General features: G+C 44.2%; 1 protein-coding gene across 1 annotated transcript in view; it reads left to right on the forward strand.

Moving 5' to 3' along the window:
- Nucleotides 1-11,281: 11,281 nt before the first annotated feature.
- Nucleotides 11,282-21,403, forward strand: part of FAM241A (family with sequence similarity 241 member A) — a 53,458-nt gene continuing 43,336 nt past the window's right edge. The window contains exon 1 of the mRNA XM_069743860.1: nt 11,282-11,616. Coding sequence (XP_069599961.1) covers nt 11,404-11,616 — 213 coding nt within the window. The 5' untranslated portion in view covers nt 11,282-11,403. The remainder of the gene's footprint in view (nt 11,617-21,403) is intronic.

Genomic DNA, 21,403 nt, shown 5'->3' on the forward strand with positions numbered 1-21,403 from the left:
CTGACAGGTTCTCTGGAGGGAGAGATACATTTTTGTTTTCTTCAGGAGGCCTGTAAGCTATATTTCAGGCTCCGCCTTCATTCCTCAGGGAATGAGTCTCCCTTCTCAAGGTTGATCCCCAATCCTGGGCCTTCTCCCTGCCGACCGATTCACCATCTTCATGGTCAGTGGATGAGTTAGACCGCACATGGAGTACTGTGTACAGTTTTGGGCATCGGTGTTCAGGAAGGATATAATAGAACTAGAGCGAGTACAAAGGAAGGCAACAAAATTAATAAAGGGGATGGGGGAACTACAATACCCAGAGAGATTAGCAAAATTAGGATTATTTAGTCTAGAAAAAAGATGACTGAGGGGCGATCTAACAGCTATGTATAAGTATATAAGGGGACAATACAAATATCTCTCCGAGGATCTGTTTATAACAAGGAAAGTGACGGACATAAGGGGACATTCTCTGCATCTGGAGGAGAGAAGGTTTTTCCACCAACCTAGAAGAGGATTCTTCACTGTTAGGGCAGTGGGAACCTGGAATTCCTTGCCTGAGGAGGTGGTTATGACGAACTCAGTCGAGGGGTTCAAGAGAGGCCTGGATGTCTTCCTGGTGCGTAACAATATTGTATCTTACAGTTATTAGGTTCTTTAGAAGAACGTAGATCTGGGGATTTATTCTGATGGAATATAGGCTGAACTGGATGGACAAATGTCTTTTTTCGGCCTTGCTAGCGATCTTACTATGTTACTTTTTAGTATGTCTCTGGGCCAAATGTGCTAGCTGTAGGCAGCCTTACACAAAAGCTAACAATTTCAGTCCATCTCAAGGTAATACCTGTTATAGCAGTTATAAAAAGCACATTAAAAAATCTATTTGCTGTGTAAATAGTACTTGAACACTGCAGTTAGAGGAAATTATTGGGTGTATAATGCAGCTTGAGTGTCATAAGCCCTTTAAACACTATAATCCTGGTTCTATAGAATTACATTTGTGATTTGTATAATTTTTAGGTGTTGCCCTGTGCTTTATGTCAACCATTTCCACATACACTGGTTACCCAAGTCTCTAATTTCAACATTTATTTCTACTTGTGCCATCAAGTAGTTAGTCACTTGGTCAAGTGTCAAGTAGAAGAAAAAGCCAGCTTCAAGTTAAAACTTCTCACTACAGGAGAGGTTCAAACTGCATAGCTGCATTGATCAAATAAGATGTAAAAAATACAAAATACACATACATTATTATATATAAACCTCACTGACTATTCAGGTGTAATAAAAATACATCAGAAACATTTTGAAGAGTTGTCTAGAATTAGAATAATTGTCTGATGTTGAACGAAAGCACAGATATGAGATGGAAACAAGGTTGTGGTTTTAATATAGTAAATGATGGGTTCAAATATTTTTACCTTTTCTTCCACATGAACATTCCGCAAATTCTGAAGGTTCCGTGGATTCCTTCTATGAACTCTGACATTTAGTTCCATCCATAAATTTTCTATTAAATTCAGGTCAGATGATTGGCTGGGCTGTTCTACCAGTTTCATTTTCTTTCTTAAGAGTTTCCTGGACTGTGTTTTTGGGATCATTATCTTGTCCACCCTGGTTTCATCTTCATCATCGTGGTAGATGGCAGATTTTTATCAAGAATGTCTCGGTACATTTATCCATTCATCCTTCCTTCAGTTACATGAAGTGTGGCCTCTCTCAATACAAGTGTATTGAGCTTGGCCGTACTCACTAAACGGGTTCTGGCCAGGAGTATGCATACCGTATACGTACCCATCGTTGCCTGCACAGAAACCGGCAAATCCTCGGAGCGCACAGTGCATGCGCTGGGGGATTAATAAGTCACACAGAGAGACTGCAGACATATCAATTTACACCAGACAACGACTTTAATATCGAGTGCTACTAAACCCACTAGCTAGTTAAAGGGAACCTGTCAGGTCCCCCGTGCCCCCAGAACCACCATCAGTTGAGCTTACATCTCCAAATACCCTAATAGTCTCTTTATTATATTAAACACATAAACAGATCTTTAGAAAAAGTAATTCTAAAGTCCATTTATGATATGAAAAAATAGTACGATAATGTCGGACACCCTCCCTTTGATGTGGGCTTCGGCGGTGAGCCCACATCTTTTGCAGCACATTTCAGCTGTTTTGAACAGCTGATATGTGCCACTAACAGCTGAGAGAGGAATCGCGATCCTCCCACAGCTGTTAACCTGTTAAATGCCACTGTCAATCTCTGACAGCGGCATTTAACACTTGCTTCCGGCAAGCGCACCGGAAATCCACCCGTTGGTGACCCTCATCACATGATCACGGGTCATCAATGGGTTGGCATGACAACCAGAGGTCTCCTGCAGATCTCTGTGGTTGTCACTGCCAGATTGCTATGAGCGCCGCCCAGTGGTCGACGCTCATAGCAAGTGAGTAATTCTGCTACATACAAGCGAACTGAGCATCGCCTGTATGTAGCAGAGCCAATCGGGTTATGGCAGCTTCTAGTCTCCCATGGAGACTATTGAAGCATGCCAAAAGTTTAAAAAAAAAAAAGTTTTTAAAAATATAAAAAAATATAAAAATATACAGTGCCTTGTGAAAGTATTTGGCCCCCTTGAATTTTTCAACCTTTTCCCACAAATCATGCTTCAAACATAAAGATATCAATGTAAATTTTTGGTGAAGAATCAACAACAAGTGGAACAGAATTGTGAAGTTGAACGAAAGTTATTGGTTATTTTACATTTTTGTGGAAATTCAAAAACTGAAAAGTGGGGCATGCAATATCATTCGGCTCCTTTAACTTAATACTTTGTTGCCCCACCTTTTGCTGCAATTACAGCTGCAAGTCGCTTGGGGTATGTCTCTATCAGTTTTGTACATCGAGAGACTGAAATTCTTGCCCATTCTTCCTTGGCAAACAGCTCGAGCTCAGTGAGGTTTGATGGAGATCGTTTGTGAACAGCAGTTTTCAGCTCTTTCCAGATTCTCGATTGGATTGAGGTCTGGACTTTGATTTGGCCATTCTAACACCTGGATACGTTTATTTGTGAACCATTCCATTGTAGATTTTGCCTTATATTTGGGATAATTGTCTTGTTGGAAGACAAATCTCCATTCCAGTCTCGGGTCTTTTGCAGACTCCAACAGGTTTTCTTCAAGAATGGTCCTGTATTTGGCTCCATCCATCTTCCCATCAATTTTAAACATCTTCCCTGTCCCTTTTGATGAAAAGCAGGCCCAAACCATGATGCTGCCACCACTATGTTTAACAGTGGGGTCGGTGTGTTCATGGTGATGAGCTGTGTTGCCTTTTCGCCAAACATATCGTTTGGCATTGTTACTAAAAAGTTCGATTCTGGTTTCATCTGACTAGGGCACCTTCTTCCACATGTTTGCTGAGTCTCCCAGGTGGCTTGTTGCAAACTTTAAATTACACTTTTTATGGATATCTTTGAGAAATGGCTTTATTCTTGCCACTCTTCCATAAAGGCCAGATTTGAGCAGTGTACGACTGATTGTAGTCCTATGGACAGACTGCCCCACCTCAGCTGTAGATCTCTGCAGTTCATCCAGAATGATTGTTGGCCTCTTGGCTGCATCTCTGATCAGTCTTCTCCTTGTTTGAGATGAAAGTTTAGAGGGACGACCGGGTCTTGGTAGATTTGCAGTGGTATGATACTCCTTGCATTTCAATATGATTGTACAGTGCTCCTTTTCATGTTTGATTGTGACTTGTAGGATCGCTACTTCCAACAGGTGGCGCTATAGAGTTAAGTCCTCTTTTTCTCGGAAGAGGCAATTTGCATATTTAATTTCCCAGAGGAGCATTGCACGGCGAATAAGCCTCCTTACCTTGACAAGCCAGCTGGTATGTCACTCTCCATAAGGAGAAACGTTACCCCTTAGACCCCAGTCCAGAGCCTCTCACCTAGCCAAATCAGTTCTCATGCTTCGCACTGACAAGGGCCAACAGCCCAAAACACCGTGTCTGCGAATTGAGATACTGATTTTCGTTTATCCTAAGTCATATTGCACGACTCGTTAAAGGGTTGATTGTGACTTGTAGGATCCCTACTTCCAACAGGTGGCGCTATAGAGTTAAGTCCTCTTTTTCTCGGAAGAGGCAATTTGCATATATAAAGTTTTGGAAATCATTTTGTATCCAAATCCGGCTATAAACTTCTCCACAACAGTATCACGGACCTGCCTGTTGTGTTCCTTGGTCTTCATGATGCTCTCTGTGCTTCAAACAGAACCCTGAGACTATCACAGAGCAGGTGCATTTATATGGAGACTTGATTACACACAGGTGGATTATATTTATCATCATTAGGCATTTATGACAACATTGGATCATTCAGAGATCCACAATGAACTTCTGGATTGAGTTTGCTACACTGAAAGTAAAGGGTCCGAATAATATTGCACGCCCCACTTTTCAGTTTTTGAATTTCCACAAAAATTTAAACTAACCAATAAATTTCGTTCAACTTCACAATTGTGTTCCACTTGTTGTTAATTCAAAATTTTACATTTTGTAACTTTATGTTTGAAGCATGATATCTGGGAAAAGGTTGAAAAGTTCAAGGGGGACGAATACTTTCGCAAGGCACTGTAAAAGTTAAAATCACCCCCCCCGTTTTGCTCCATTCAAAACAAAACAATAAAAAAAATCTAACATACACATATTTGGTATCGCCGTGTTCAGAATCGCCCGATCTATCAATAAAAAAAAGGATTAACCTGATCGCTAAACGGCGTAGGGAGAAACAAAAGTCAAAACGCCAGAATCACTTTTTTTAGGGTCACCAAGGCATTGCATTAAAATGCAATAACAGGCGATCAAAAGATCGTATCTGCACCAAAATGGTATAATTAAAAACGTTAGCTCGGCGCACAAAAAATAAGCCCTCACCCAACTCGTGAATTGGAATTTTTTTACCTCGCAGATAAAAAACCACCTATACATGTTTGGTGTCTATGAATTCATAATAGCCTGGAGAATCATAATGGCAGGTCAGTTTTAGCCTTTAGTGAAAATAGTAAAAAAGCAAAACAAAAAACAAATGTGGGATTGCACTTTTTTTTGCAATTTCACCGCACTTGTAATTTTTTTCACTGTTTTCCAGTACACGATATGTTAAAAACAATGGTGTCGTTCAAAAGTACAAATCCTCCCACAAAAAAGCAAGCCCTCACATAGCCCTATTGACTGAAAAATAAAAAAGTTATAGCTCTAGGAAGAAGGGGTGCAAAAAACGAAAATGCAAAAATGAAAATACATCCGGTCATAGTAATAATAATCTTTATTTATATAGCGCCAACATATTCCGCAGGGCTTTACAGTTTAACAGTTTCAAACACAAGTCATAAGTAACAACGTTAACGTTTAATACAATAATTAAAGCAAAATAAGACAACCCTGCTCATGAGAGCTTAGAATCTACAATGAGGAGGGGGAGATACAAGGTACAGGTGTATATTTACAATGATGGTCCAGCCATCTTGAGGGAGTGGGGGATAGATGGAAGTAGTGAATGGGCTACACATGCACACTTACACATAAAATGACTTTGATTACGGAATGTGATAGGTCGCTCTGGTGTTTTGAGGGTGCGCCTAAAACTATGCAAATTGTGGATGGTTCTAATATCTTGGGGTAGAGCATTCCAGAGGATTGGCGCAGCATGGGAGAAGTCTTAGAGTCAGGAGTGGGAGGTAAGGATAAGTGCAGAGGTTAGTCGTAAGTCGTTTGTAGAGTGCAGTGGTCGGTTAAGCCGATAGACCGAAATGATGGAGGAGATGTAAGGGGGAGAGCTTTGTGGGTGAGAACAAGTACTTAGAATTGGATTCTATAATAAATGGGCAGCAAGTGTAAGGACTGGCAAAGAACGGACACGTCTGAATACCGATTAGCTAGATAGACAACCCTGGCTGCTGCATTAAGGATAGACTGGAGAGGGGAAAGTCGAGTAAGCCAATTAATAGGGCGTTACAGTAATCTTGGCAGGAGTGGATCAAGGCGACAGTGAGGGATTTTGTTGTTTCCATGGTGAGAAAAGGGCGGATTCTAGAGATGTTCTTTAGGTGTAAGCGGCATGAGCGGTCAAGAGATTGTATATGGGATGTGAAGGAGAGATCGGAGTCAAACATAACACCCAGACAGCACGCCTGCTGCTGGGGTGTTATTATGGTGCCATCCACGGAGAGGGAAATGTCAGACTTAGGGAGGTTAGTAGATGGTGGGAGCAGAAGTTGTTCAGTTTTGGAGAGGTTGAGTTTCAGATAGAGAGCGGACATGATGTTGGAGACTGTGGACAGTCACTTGCGTTCTATAGTACAGCAGGAGTTAAGGCCAGGGGATGACGTGTATAGTTGTGTGTCATCGGCATAAAGATGGAAAGCCAAATCTGCTGATGGTCTGTCCAATTGTGGCCGTGTAGAGGGAGAAGGGAAAGGGAGGTACCCCGACAGTGAGAGGAAGAGGAGATGAAGTGGATCCAGAGAACAGAACACAGAAAGATAGGAACCAGGAGAGAGCAGTGTCCTTAGTGCCTAGTGACTGGAGCCTAGAGAGTAGGAGAGGGTGGTCAACAGTGTCGAAAGCTGCAGAAAGGTTGAGAAGAGTGATCAGAGAGTGGTCACCGTTACATTTTGCTGTCAGAAAGTCATTGGTCACCTTGATGAGTGCAGTTTCTGTCGAATGTAGGGGGCAGAAACAGGACTGTGAAGGGTCTAGGAGGGAATGAGTGGAGAGGTAACAGGTAAGGCGGGAGTAGATCAGGCACTCCAACAGTTTAGAGATGAAGGGTAGTTTGAAGACTGGTCTGTAGTTATTTGTGCAGGACGGGTCGAGGGCGGGTTTCTTTAGTAATGGAGTAATGATAGAGTATTTGAAGAAGGAGGGGAAAATGCCAGAGGAGAGGGAGAGATTAAATATTGTAGTTAAAGGTACCTTCACACTGAACAACTTAACAACGATATCGCTAGCGATCCGTGACGTTGCAGCGTCCTGGATAGCGATATCGTTGTGTTTGACACGCAGCAGTGATCTGGATCCTGCTGTGACATCGTTGGTCGGAGCAGAAAGGCCAGAACTTTATTTCGTCGCTGGATCTCCCGCAGACATCACTGAATCGGCGTGTGTGATGCCGATTCAGCGATGTCTTCACTGGTAACCAGGGTAAACATCGGGTTACTAAGCGCAGGGACGCGCTTAGTAACCCGATATTTACCCTGGTTACCAGTGTAAATGTAAAAAAAAAAAAACACTACATACTTACATTCCGGTGTCTGTCGCGTCCCCCGGCGTTCTGCTTCCCTGTACTGTGTCAGCGCCGGCCGGCCGTAAAGCAGAGCACAGCGGTGACGTCACCGCTCTGCTTTACGGCCGGTGCTTACAGTGCAGGGAAGCAGAACGCCGGGGAACGCGACAGACACCGGAATGTAAGTATAGTGGTGGCTGGGAGTGGATTTGCTGACGGATATTATCTATTTTCTCTATAAAGTGGGAGGCCAGGTCATCATGAAGGGGCTAATGGCTAACTGAAACAATGGTAAAAAAAACAAGACACAGATTTCTTCATCAAGCATAGAATAATACAAAATCTGAAGAGTCACATATTTATGCACAAGAGGACATATGAATAATGTAATAGATAGGATAGTATATACAGTAGATGTTAAGAAGAAAAATGAAAACCATTTTTACTGAAAATAAATAAAATCTAGAAAGTAAAAAATATAACATTTTTGGTATTGTTGTGTGCATAGCTCTTATATCTAATACAATATCATAACAATGGACACCAAAAGAGAAAAAAATCAAAATGTAAAGGTGGAGAAGATAGCTAACACTTCCTCTGAAGACCATTGTTGTATTGATTGATCCTGACAGCAAGAATCACCTCCACCCAGGATCTCCTGGAGGTCAAGGTGGATTGGGTAGGTTACACTTCTCATTGTTGTCACAGGGATATCGGAAAAGAGAACACTTCTCATTGTTGTCACAGGGATATCGGAAAAGAGACGAGTGAGAAGATCACAGCGTCTGCTATCATAAATTTCTGCACTGGTTGGAAGTATTTCACCATGTTATTAAACAGCGGAGATTTTTTTCCTTGCTGGCGGTGCAAGGGTTAATCTATTCAGTTGAAGCTCCTGGAGCTTTGCTCTGCTATATATACTCGCCTCTGGCATTTAGAAATTGCGGGAGGTTGATAGTTCTTACTGCCTGGTTTGGAGTTGGAGGTGTAGTTCATGGTTGGAGATGGAGTTTGGAGATTTGTTCAGGAGATTGTTGCTTGGAGTTTTCTTTGTGTGCACATCCTCATTCTCACCTATTTAGTTTTTCCTTCCTTTAACTCCACTGTGTTCCTCTCTGTTGTTTGACCAAAGGGCGTGTCATCAATTTTGACATTAAACGGGAGTTCGTATTCTTGGAGGAGGAAGGCACCGTACAATCAGTTATATGTAAATAGCACTGTGGTAAAGCAGACTTGGACATTGTGCAGTACTGTGTTGTGTATTGTTCTTGGGTCCTTAACCAAGAAGGACCGGATGCCATGGTGATGATGGCAACCGTAAAGAAAACATCTTGAGACAGCAAGACTTCAGTCCTCTTGCTTTAACGTGAGAATTTACCTTTTTGTCTGCCCTGGATTATTGCAGTAGGCAATCACTAAAGTACAGTGATCACAATGAAACACGACCCATGTGATCCTGTAACCGGAACATGGTGTTACCCAATTTGTTCTGTCATTCACCTGTAACGCATCTCCCAGGTAATGCAGATTATAGACAAACATACTAAAGGTAAAAGTTATAAGACCATCTCCAAGCAGCCTGATGTTCCTGTGACTACAGTTGCACATATTAATCAGGAATTTAAGATCCATAGGGCTGTAGCTAACCTCACTGGAGGTGGCCGCAGGAGGAAAATTGATGACAAATCAAAGAGACGGATTATACGAATGGTAATAAAAGAGCCCAGAAAACTTCTAAACAGATTAAAGGTGAACTTCAGGCTCAAGGAACATCAGTGTCAGTGTTAGGACTACAGAGATGGGTACGAGAGTGGACCCTCTGGACCGTAGAAGTCCCCCTCGTGGGCGAGCAGACCCGGTGTTAACCAACCCCTATACAGGGGCTGTTTAGGAGCAGGCCCAGAGGTTACCTTACCACGGTAGCGGATACCAGAAGGGACGGCTCAAGTAAAGGGAAGGCTGAAGAGTAGACAAAACTGAGGACCGGAATCAGCAGCGGAAAATCCAGAGGCAGAAGACACGGGAACGGAAGGCAGGAATCGGCAGAGGAGAACCAGGGACGGAGAGGGAACTGAAACAAAGTAACGGAAAACAAACACACTAAATAGTAGCGCCGGAGCGCAGAGCAAGTACAGAGACACAGCGAACGGCCAGAGACTAAGCAAACACTAAAGATACTCAGGCACCTCCTAGCAGAGGAGGTGGCCTGAAATACCGTGCTCTCCATGGTGATTGGCTGCAGATGCACCACACCCGGTGCTAGGTGATCCGGAGCTGTGAGGCTGTATCTAATGCTGAAGCCTGTGCACCTGCGCAGGAGCGCCGGAAGTAGGGGCACAGGAACGAGCGATGCCGGAAGAAGATGGCGCCGCCCTAGAGGAGGAGAGGACAACGCGCCGAGCGCTGAAAGAAGAGCGCGCGAGGGGAGCGGAGGCGGCACGCTGAGGACCAGGAACAGAGCGGTGAGCAGCCGCTGTAACAGTCAGATTGCACCATCCGTCGTTGTATGAGCCAAAGTGGACTTCATGGGAGACAACCAAGGAGGACACCATTGTTGAAAAAAAATCATCAAAAACCAGACAGGAATTTGCCAAACTACATGTTAACGAGCTACAAAGCCTCTGGGAGAATGTCCTATGGACAGATGAGAGAAAAATGGAGCTATTTGGCAAGGCACATCAGCTATATGTTCACAGACGGAAAAATGAAGCATATCAAGAAAAGAACACTGTCCCTACTGTGAAACATGGAGAAGGCTCTGTTATATTCTGAGGCTGCTACCCTGCATCTGGCACAGGGTGTCTAGAATCTGTGCAGGGTACAATGAAATATCAAGACTATCAAGGGATTCTAGACAGAAATGTGCTGCCCAGTGTCAGAAAGCTTGGTCTCAGTTGCAGGTCATGGGTCTTGCAACAGGATAAAGACCCAAAACACACAGCTAAAACACCCAAGAATGGCTAGGAGGAAAACATTGGACTATTCTGAAGTGGCCTTCTTTGAGCCCTGACCTAAATCCTATTGAGCATCTTTGGAAAGAGCTGAAACATGTTGTCTGGAAAAGGCAACCATCAAACATGAGACAACTGCAGCAGTTTGTTCTTGAGGAGTGGGCCAAAATACCTGTCGAGAGATGAAGAAGTGTCATTGACAGTTACAGGAATCATCTAATTGCCTCAAAAGGTTGTGCAACAAAATATTAAGTTAAGGGTACCATCATTTCTGTCCAGGCCTGTTTCATGAGTTTTATTTATTTTTTATTCTGTGAAAGCATGGTTAAAAAGCAAAGTCTGACTTTCATTTTCATAGATTTTGTATTTATTATTACTTTTGTCAGGCTCAAGATATTTCCGTGACCATTGTGGGTTTTCTGTGATTAAACAAGGCGTACCAACAATTTTGACCACGTGTGCAAGTAAACTAGTCCGATTACTTCATAGGGAAGTTAATGGGGTCTGGTGCTGCGCAGATTGTGGCAGATCTCAACCTGAAGGTGTTCGCAGCAGAAACACGACCACACACACGTAGGGACCCCAATGTAAGGTGTCTAGGGGCGCAGATATACGAGTCGGACAGTGTCCCCGCTACAGAAATGTCAGAATCCCTGTTTTGTATTCAGCTCCCACCAAGAGAATGGAAAGAGATCAGAAAGTCACAGGGGCCCGAGGCGGTGACGATATAAATTATCATTATATCATATAATCCAATGGTGTAGCTCCTGAAAACCAAGAGGGGCCCACATGTACCGGTGGGGTCTGAGGTGGGGTCTGAGGAAGGGTTATTGCCACCAATTTCCCTTCTAGTCACCTGATGACTGCAGCCTATCGGAGGCCTCGGCGGTCAGGGGACGTCATACCTAGCGATCCCACAGGGGGCGCTGATTTCATTCCTGCCCCATGTAACTGTGCGCAGCCCGTGCAGGAGGCTCCGTATACAGCGGCTCCGTATACAGCGGCTCCGTGTACAGCGGCTCCTCACTGCTCCGCAGGCTCTGTGTACAGCAGGAGGACGACGTCATGACGTCAGTGTGATGATGTCACCGGCAGGACGAGCCCGCACTATATATAGTCTGAGTGACAACCGCCAGGGCTCAGTGACAGTCGCGCCCTGTGCAGGAAGCAGTCAGGTCCATGCCCCGGAGTGACGCGCAGCCTGCAGCCGAGCGGGGAGGACGAGCTGCCGCCGGCCGGGAGCATCAGCTGACTGCGGCCGGGCGCGGCTCCGTGTGTACAGGCGGCATGGAGCCAGCAAGCAGGTCCGCGCTGGAGCAGCCCAGCCCGGTCAGCGGGCAGCAGGACGAGCGGCCGGAGCAGTGCGGACACCGGAGCGGCCACACGGCACAGGTGAGCGGCATGGCTGTAGTAGTGTCCGTACCCGGCGGCACCAGAAGTCCCAGCGTGCCCGGCGAGCGGTCCGTGCTCCGCTATGTACAGTGAGGCTCCGCTGTCACCGTTATCGAAGTTTCCGGGAAAGTTCTCGGTGTTTTCTGGGCTCGGTGACCGTGTCCTCTCCCCGGAGGGGCCAGCTCCCGGCCCGGTTTCCTGGGCACGTCGCCACAACCGAGCCAGGTACGCGTGCCGTCCGGGGGTTCACATGGCGCTGCTCACGGTCCTGACTGCCGTCAGCGGTCCTCCTCACATGTCCCATATTTATCTCTGTCACATCTGAAGGGCCAATGTAAGAAACCCAAATCTGCCGGCATTCTAGTCTGTCACGGACTGGTGGAGAGGAAACAAGTTTTTCAAGTTTCTATCTGATCGAAAACACTAATGAAACTATTTTACCGAATGAGCACAAAGACATTAGACCCTAAAAAACAAAAAAATCAGTATATTACAAAAATAATTGCCTGAGTTACATTTTGTAAGATATTTATCAAGAATTGAACACATTTCCTACAACACAATACACTGCAGTTATTGACAGTGGTCTGTATGGGACCTGATGCCCATAGACTTGAGTAGGTGCGTCTCCTCCAAAATATAGGATGGATTAGTGTATGCTGCGTTTTTTTTTTTTTTTTCTTCCCCTATCCAGATATTTTTATCTAGGTGAAAGAAAAATTGAGTAACATTGGTTCATGTGATGTCGTCATGGCCACAGAAATAGCGTGTCAATATATGAAATTTCCCTATTGAAGTCACAATCTACAACAAAACCCTGCTGATCCCATCTCCTCAGTGACCCTCATGTGACTGCTGCAGCCAATCACTTCACGGGTGAAAAACAGATTGCTGATGCCAGTGATTGGCCACATGTCTGGTTAACCATAATCTGAGGCACAGAACTTAAAGGGGGTTGTCTGGGACAGCTGACCTATCCTCATAAACCATCAATATTTGACCATTGGGGTGTGACACCCAGCACCGACGCTGATCTGTTCCCGATGCCGGCCAGATGTGATCAGCTGCAGCGCAGAGCTACCAAGCTTCATCAATTGCATAGTGACAGTGACCGGGCATTGCACATCCGCCCCCATTGATTTGACTATGTTCAGTGCCCAGCCAAGGCCTTTATAGAGTTGACAGAGCTGATTGGTGCAGGTGTCGGATGTTGTACCCCTACCGATCAGACATTAATGACCTGTCCTAAGGATAGGCCATCAATATTAAAGTCCTTTTAAAATTTACTTTGATAATTGGGGACACTAGTGAGACTTCACTGTATAAAGCCTTCTATACAAATAATGAATAGGTTAACATTTGATGGCAAAAAATCCTGGCATGTATCACTGTTTGTTATAATGAAACACACCATGTCCAAACCCATGATGAGGCCAGCTGGGTGATTAGTACTGCAGCCCTAAGGGTATGTGCACACGCTGCGGATCCGCAGCAGTTTCCCCTGAGTTTACAGTTCAATGTAAACCTATGGGAAACAAAAAATGCTGTGCACATGCTGCGGAAAAAACGCGTGGAAACGCAGCGGTTTACATTCCGCAGCATGTCACTTCCTTCTGCGGATTCCGCAGCGTTTTTACAGCTGCTCCAATAGAAAATTCTCCCACACCCCAAAGATGGGGAATTTAGTTTGTGAGCCCCAATGGGGACAGTGCCACTAATGTCTGTAAAGTTCTCTGGAATTAATGGCCCTATATAAGTGGGTAAAATAAATGAATACTCCGGTGTATCTGTATTAAAATAAACTGTCCACTTGTGCCTTGGCATCAAGTCTGCTGTGAGAGTGTTTGCACTACAGATCCTAAAAAATTACAGAAACTGGGGTCTTGCAGCCCCCATTATCAGCTGCAGCATTCTCAAAAAGTAGGCATGAAAAATGGTCTTCAGCATATAACCCAAGCCAATTGTCACTGGTGAAGAGCCCATCACGTTATGTGTCCTATGGGGAGCAATAGACCTCTAGTATTCAGTGTTATACTATAACCTAGCCTGTGGCACTCTGCCTACAGCTTCAGTCTTTCTGTTTAGGCTGCTGTGCGCACACGTTTAGGAATTTTCACGTTTTTTTTTTTTCCGCTATAAAACCGTGAAAGAAACGCATACATTAAGCATACGATTATTGAAGTGCAATCCGCATTTTTGTGTACACGCTGCGTTTTTTTCCGTGGCAAACATAGGAATGCATTGATCCGCTTACTTCCCGCATGTGGCTATGCCAACCATGTGGGAAGTAAGCAGAACATGTGCGGTTGGTACCCAGGGTGGATGAGAGGAGACTCTCCTCCAGACCCTGGGAACCATATAATTGTTAATAAAAAAGAATTAAAATTTAAAAAATAGTGATATTCTCACCTTCCGGCGTCCTGCACAGCTTTCCCGCTCCTCGCGACGCTCCTGTTCCCAATAATGCTTTGCGAAAATGACCTGTGACGTGTGGTCTCGCGAGACCGCTATGTCATCTGGGGTCATGCCGCAAAGCATTACTGGGACCGGAGCATCGCGAGGAGCGGGAAAGGCTGTCTGGGACGCCGGAAGGTGAGAATATCATGATTTATTACTTTTTTTTACTATTGATGCTGCATAGGCAGCATCAATAGTAAAAAGTTGGTCACACTTCTCAAACTCTGTTTGACAAGTGTGACCAACCTGTCAATCAGTTTTCCAAGTGATGCTACAGATTGCTTGGAAAACGCTAACATTCTGCAAGCTAAAAACGCTAGTGTTTAGCAGGAATACACATGGCAATTCTGCATGTGATATACCCACGGCACGAGTTGCGGAAATTTCTGCGGCAATTCTGCAACGTGTGCACTTAGCCTTATTATTCCCCATGGAGAACACAATGCATTTTCTACCTGTTACGCCATTCTGCACTGTGGAAATGGTGCACAGTTTGCTGATTGAGCACTAAGGTGAAATGGGCCTTATTTATGGCATAACCTGGAGGTCTGTTAAGCAGTCAGTTCCCTTTCACTTATCACACTGTGACGTCAAACACCACCCTTTCGGATTCACAGGTGCCAAACCCTGTAAACAATTGCATAAATCCATATACTGAAGAGAAAAAAGGGTGGCACTCTCTCCGTTTCTAAAATCCAATCTTTATTGTGACGATTTAAAACGTCTTCTGCAGAGGGGGTGTAGAACGGGAAGAAAAAATCGGACGACTGCCGTTTAACAGATGTGTGCCATATATACAGTAAATGAAATGTGATCTATGTACTATATTTTTATATATGCCCTACAAAAATCATTAATATGGATCATCAAAATTCATGACCTGTGCTATAGGGATAGAGGCAAAGTTGGCTGCTCTGACATATCCGATAGTAAATGTTTGGCACGGTGTCTGGTAAGCCATGCATGGGACCCAGCTTTCCAGCCCTCACTAATGGCTAATTAGCAATTGTGCAGAATCAGACCCACTGATGTTTTTATTGGTGGTATCTCTTATGGAGAAGATATTGATTTGTAAAGTTCTGGATAACCGGCATTGCCTTGCCTGTAGGCCTTGTGAATATCTGCACTGTGTATGACTGAGGCTGCAGAGTGCCACCAAACAAGAGGATATTGTAATAAAAATGCTACACATATTGAAACACTGTAATATGATCAATTAATTGATATTCTGCAGTCACAAATGGCTCAGCTGATGGGCAGTACCGGGTGCTGCCACTGAAGTTACTGAGCTGTGGTACGACTCTGTATACTGGTAACGACTGATGGGAGTGATGGTGTCGCACTCCCACTAAGGCTGCTTTCACACATCAGGTTTTTTTTCAGGCACAATCCGGCAGTTTCAGGCACAATCCGGATCCGTTTTTTTCCCATAGAGTTGTATTAGCGCCGGATTGTGCCTGAAGGACATGTGTTTCATCCGTTTTTGCCGGACACAAAAATCATCTCCTGTAACGTTTTTTTGTGTCCGGCAAAAAAACCTGAAGGGACGTTTCCGGCAATAAATGCATGGAACTGATGTTTGAATGAACGTTTCCGGCAACCGAATCCGTTTTTACACATTGAGCATGCCCAGAAGCTTTGTTTTTGATTCTGGCACAGAAAATATTATATATAGAGAGAGAGAGAGAGAGATATATCTCATACAGGAAGAGCTGAGAGGAGTCATCGGGGGAGCTGGGTAAGTATTTTAATGCCAGCGGGCGGGCGCACAGGAGGAGGGAGGGGGGAGATAACCAGGAACTTTATTTTTACAACAAAAAATAAATAAAAATTTTTCATTCCTTCTCTTCAGCGAACGCTGCTGGAGAGAAGAAATTAATGGGGCTTCAGCACCACAAGCTGGGGGACAGCGCTTACTGTAGCGCTGTCTCCTGCACGGCACACGGACAGCATCCGTGTGCGGTACGTGTTTTACACGGACCCATTGACTTTAATGGGTCCGTGTGATCCGTGCACTCCCACAAACACTGACATGTCTCTGTGTTTTTCAAATGGACACACGGTCTGTGAAAACACGCTGACATGTGCAGAGACACATTGATTTTAATATGTCTACGTGAGTCAGTGTCTCCGGTACGTGAGGAAACTGTCACCTCACGTACTGGAGCCACTGACATGAGAAACCGACCTTTGAGTGAGTGCAGCTATCTTCTGTGGTGCTTGAATCCTAAAAGCATATTTAAAGACACTACAATGTAGGTGGCACAACATGGGCCATTGTCTATACTAGGCACCATGATATGAGGAACACTAATTACTGTGCTGGCCTGGCCATTCTACAGTACATCAATAGGTCAGTAGTACCCCTATATAGTGATCATGCTGCACTGAGGGCAGGCTAAACTAGTATTAAATGCCCCAATTCCCTGAAGTTGGTCTGCCATTTTCCTAAGACTCCTGGTTATTAAATATGTGCTCTCTGCCAGGTCGTCAACAACATGGAGAGGACTCTAACAGATTTCACTAAAACTGCTAGATTTGGGGGTCTGTGTCACTTTCTGTTCCCTTGGAAATGGACAGCATAAACCTGGTGACTCCAAACAAAACATGCTTTGCTTGTAGACACCTTTCTGTCATACCACAGTGTGAGCCTGGCTTAGGCTACGTTCACACTAGCGTTCTGCTAGTGTGCGTCGCCTTAGCGTCGGGCGACGCAGCGGCGACGCACGTGTCATGCGCCCCTATGTTTAACATGGGGGACGCATGTGTTTTTGTGTGTTGCGTTTTGCAACACTTGCGTCTTTTTTGCCGCTAGCGTCGGACCAAGAAAACGCAGCAAGTTGCATTTTTCTTGCGTCCGATTTTCGGCAAACGCCGCACGCGTCGCAAAACGCAGCATTTTTGCGTGCGTTTTGCCGTGTTTTTGTGTGCGTCGCGTCGCCGACGCAGCGGCGCGCAACGCTAGTCTGAACGTAGCCATAATCCTGTTCATAAGAATGAAAGATGGAAATACAAAGGGAGTCTATGAAATGTTTGCGTTGTTGTACAGTCAAATATTTAGTTCTAAAAAGTGCCTGAGGGCTCGTGCAGCAGTTGTGACGGGAAAGTCACATGAGCTTCATTGTAATTTCATTATCCACCTATCCCCGATGGATTAATTAGTGCTCTGTGCCCTAGATTATAGTTAATGGCCATCTAATATTTCCTGAGGATCATATGTCTGTGGAACTGCCTCTATAGAATATCAGAGCTGTAGAGAATCAGTGGGGCCCAGGAATTGCCTATAAGTGCTCACTCCTATAAGCCGAGGTGTAGAGATATATATATATATATATATATATATATATATATATATATATATATATATATATATATATATATATATATATATATATATATATATATATATATATATATATATACTTGCAGAGTGAGCATTGTGCAGACCAGTAGACTTGCTATTGAGCCTGTGCCTTCACATGTAGGCACTCTGGGCTGCTGCTTGGGAGTAGACCCCCTACTGATCTGCATGTTGATGAGGTGACTGGAGAATACAAAGAAGATGGGTACCCTTTAATTTCCAATATTTCAATTTAAAGGAAGGTTTTTCACATGAAGGATATATCACTACCATATGCCCCTTCTTTCTAGGCCTCTGAGACCACTGCTAATTTTGAGCATGAGGCTGTGTTCACACGTTGCTGAAAATGTCCACTGCAGACTTTCACAAAATCCGTAGACTCTGCATGTGTTACTGGTGGATTTCCCACTATTCCATTTACTTAGCATTGAATATGGTAAAATCTGTAAATGATGGCCATGCTTCAGATTTGAACTCCACACTATGCTTTCACCTGCTTGCTGTTTGTTTGTTTTTTAAATCCTGTCTTCTTCTACTGTAAATTGCTGTGCATTTTCAGTGCAAAATACAAACTACAAATCTGCGACGTGTGAACTTGACCTTAAAGGGAACCTGTCACCCCGTTTTTTCAGATTGAGCTATAAATACTGTTAAATAGGGCCTGCGCTGTGCGTTACTATAGTGTATGTAGTGTACCCTGATTCCCCATGTATGCTGAGAAATACATTACCAAAGTCGCCGTTTTCGCCTGTCAATCAGGCTGGTCGGGTGGGCGTGTTCACAGCGCTCTTTTCTTCCCCAGCTTTCCGTTGGTGGCGTAGTGGTGTGCGCATGTCCAAGGTCCGAATTCCCTGCGCCCACGTGAAGACACAGCGCGCGATCTGCGCTGTCATCCCTTTCATCGGTGGGGGCGGCCATCTTCTTGGGGCCGCGCGTGCGCAGATGGAGTGCTCTGCTGCACGGGGCTTCAGGAAAATGGCCGCGGGATGCCGCGCGTGCGCACAAGAGATCGCGGCTGCCATTTTCCCAAAGCCGAGTTTGCATCTCGGCTTTGGGAAAATGGCCGCCACGATCTCTTCTGCGCACGCGCGGCATCCCGCGGCCATTTTCCTGAAGCCCCGTGCAGCAGAGCACTCCATGCCACCAACGGAAAGCTGGGGAAGAAAAGAGCGCTGTGAACACGCCCACCCGACCTGACCAGCCTGATTGACAGGCGAAAACGGCGACTTTGGTAATGTATTTCTCAGCATACATGGGGAATCAGGGTATACTACATACACTATAGTAACGCACAGCGCAGGCCCTATTTAACAGTATTTATAGCTCAATCTGAAAAAACGGGGTGACAGGTTCCCTTTAAGGGATGCCCCCAGACAGATTATATGATTGAGCAACCATCAGGTCATGATTAGGAGCTAGAGTAGCTTGAAATGAATCAACCGTTAACATGGTTTGTAATTTTTTTCCTTTTCATGTTTTAATCTACTAATAAATGTGATCTGACTTTTGCAGTTACTAGATCTTTTTTTTTTTCACAGATTATATGATGGTCTGAATGAGCCCTAAGGCACGTGCACATTCACTTTATATTTTCCATCTGGCGTTTTGAAGCTTATTAACCCCTTTACCCCCAAGGGTGGTTTGCACGTTAATGACCGGGCCAATTTTTACAATTCTGACCACTGTCCCTTTGAGGTTATAACTATGGAACGCTTCAACGGATCCCAGTGATTCTGACATTGTTTTCTCGTGACATATTGTACTTCATGACAATGGTAAAATTTCCTTGATATTACCTGCGTTTATTTGTGAAAAAAACGGAAATATGGCAAAAATTTTGAAAATTTCGCAATTTTCCAACTTTAAATTTTTATGCAATTAAATCGCAGATGTCACACAAAATACTTAATAAGTAACATTTCCCACATGTCTACTTTACATCAGCACAATTTTGGAACCAAAATTTTTTTTTGTTAGGGAGTTATAAGGGTTAAAAGTTGACCAGCAATTTCTCATTTCTACAACACCATTTTATTTTAGGGACCACATCTCATTTGAAGTCATTTTGAGGGGTCTATATGATAGAAAATACCCAAGTGTGACACCATTCTAAAAACTGCACCCCTCATGGTGCTCAAAACCATATTCAAGAAGTTTATTAACCCTTCTGGTGCTTCACAGGAATTTATTGAATGTTTAAATAAAAATGAACTTAACTTTTTTCACAAAAAATTTAATTCAGCTCCAATTTGTTTAATTTTACCAAGGGTAACAGGAGAAAATAGACCCCAAACATTGTTGTACAATTTGTCCTGAGCACGACAATACCCCACATGTGGGGGTAAACCACTGTTTGGGCGCATGGCAGAGCTTGGAAGCGAAGGAGCGCCATTTGACTTTTCAATGCAAACTTGACTGGAATTGAGATGGGACGCCATGTTTCGTTTGGAGAGCCCCTGATGTGCCTAAACATTGAAACCCCCCACAAGTGACACCATTTTGGAAAGTAGACCCCTTAAGGAACTTATCTAGATGTGTGGTGAGCACTTTGACCCACCAAGTGCTTCACAGAAGTTTATAATGCAGAGCCGTAAAAATAAAACAAAAAATCTTTCCCACAAAAATTATTTTTTTAGCCCCCAGTTTTGTATTTTCCCGAGGGTAACAGGAGAAAGTGGACCCCAAAATTTGTTGCCCAATTTGTCCTGAGTGCGATGATACACCATATGTGGGGGGAACCACTGTTTGGGCGCATGGGAGGGCTCGGAAGGGAAGGAGCTCCATTTGGAATGCAGGCTTAGATGGAATGGTCTGCAGGTGTCACATTGCATTTGCAGAGCCCCTAATGTACCGAAACAGTAGAAACCCCCCACAAGTGACACCATTTTGGAAACTAGACCCCCTAAGGAACTCGTCTAGATGTGTTGTGAGAGCTTTGAACCCCCAAATGTTTCACTACAGTTTATAACGCAGAGCCGTGAAAATAAAAAGTCATTTTTTTTTCCCACAAAAATTATTTTTTAGCCCCCAGTTTTGTATTTTCCCAAGGGTAACAGGAGAAATTGGACCCCAAAAGTTGTTGTCCTATTTGTCCTGAGTACGCTGATACCCCATATGTTGGGGTAAACCCCTGTTTGGGCACACGGGAGAGCTCGGAAGGGAAGGAGCACTGTTTTACTTTTTCAACGCAGAATTGGCTGGAATTGAGATCGGACGCCATGTCGCGTTTGGAGAGCCCCTGATGTGCCTAAACAGTGGAAACCCCCCAATTATAACTGAAACCCTAATCCAAACACACCCCTAACCCTAATCCCAACAGTAACCCTAACCACACCTCTAACCCTGACACACACCTAACCCTAATCCCAACCCTATTCCCAACTGTAAATGTAATCTAAACCCTAACCGTAACTTTAGCCCCAACCATAACTGTAGCCTTAACCCTAGCCCCAACCCTAACTTTAGCCCCAACCCAAACTGTAGCCCTAACTTTAGCCCCAACCCTAACTTTAGCCCCAACCCTAACTGTAGCCTTAACCCTAGCCCTAACCCTAGCCCTAGCCCTAGCCCTAACACTAATGGAAAAATGGAAATAACTACATTTTTTTTTAAAAATTTTCCCTAACTAAGGGGGTGATGAAGGGGGGTTTGATTTACTTTTATAGCGGGTTTTTTAGCGGATTTTTATGATTGGCAGCCGTCACACACTGAAAGACGCTTTTTATTGCAAAAAATATTTTTTGCGTTACCACATTTTGAGAGCTATAATTTTTCCATATTTTGGTTCAGAGTCATGTGAGGTCTTGTTTTTTGCGGGACGAGTTGACGTTTTTATTGGTAACATTTTCGGGCACGTTACATTTTTTGATTGCTTTTTATTCCGATTTTTGCGAGGCAGAATGACCAAAAACCAGCTATTCATGAATTTCTTTTGGGGGAGGCGTTTATACCGTTCCGCATTTGGTAAAA

The sequence above is a fragment of the Ranitomeya imitator genome, chromosome 1 (genome assembly GCF_032444005.1).
Source record: "Ranitomeya imitator isolate aRanImi1 chromosome 1, aRanImi1.pri, whole genome shotgun sequence".
Classification (NCBI taxonomy): domain Eukaryota; kingdom Metazoa; phylum Chordata; class Amphibia; order Anura; family Dendrobatidae; genus Ranitomeya; species Ranitomeya imitator.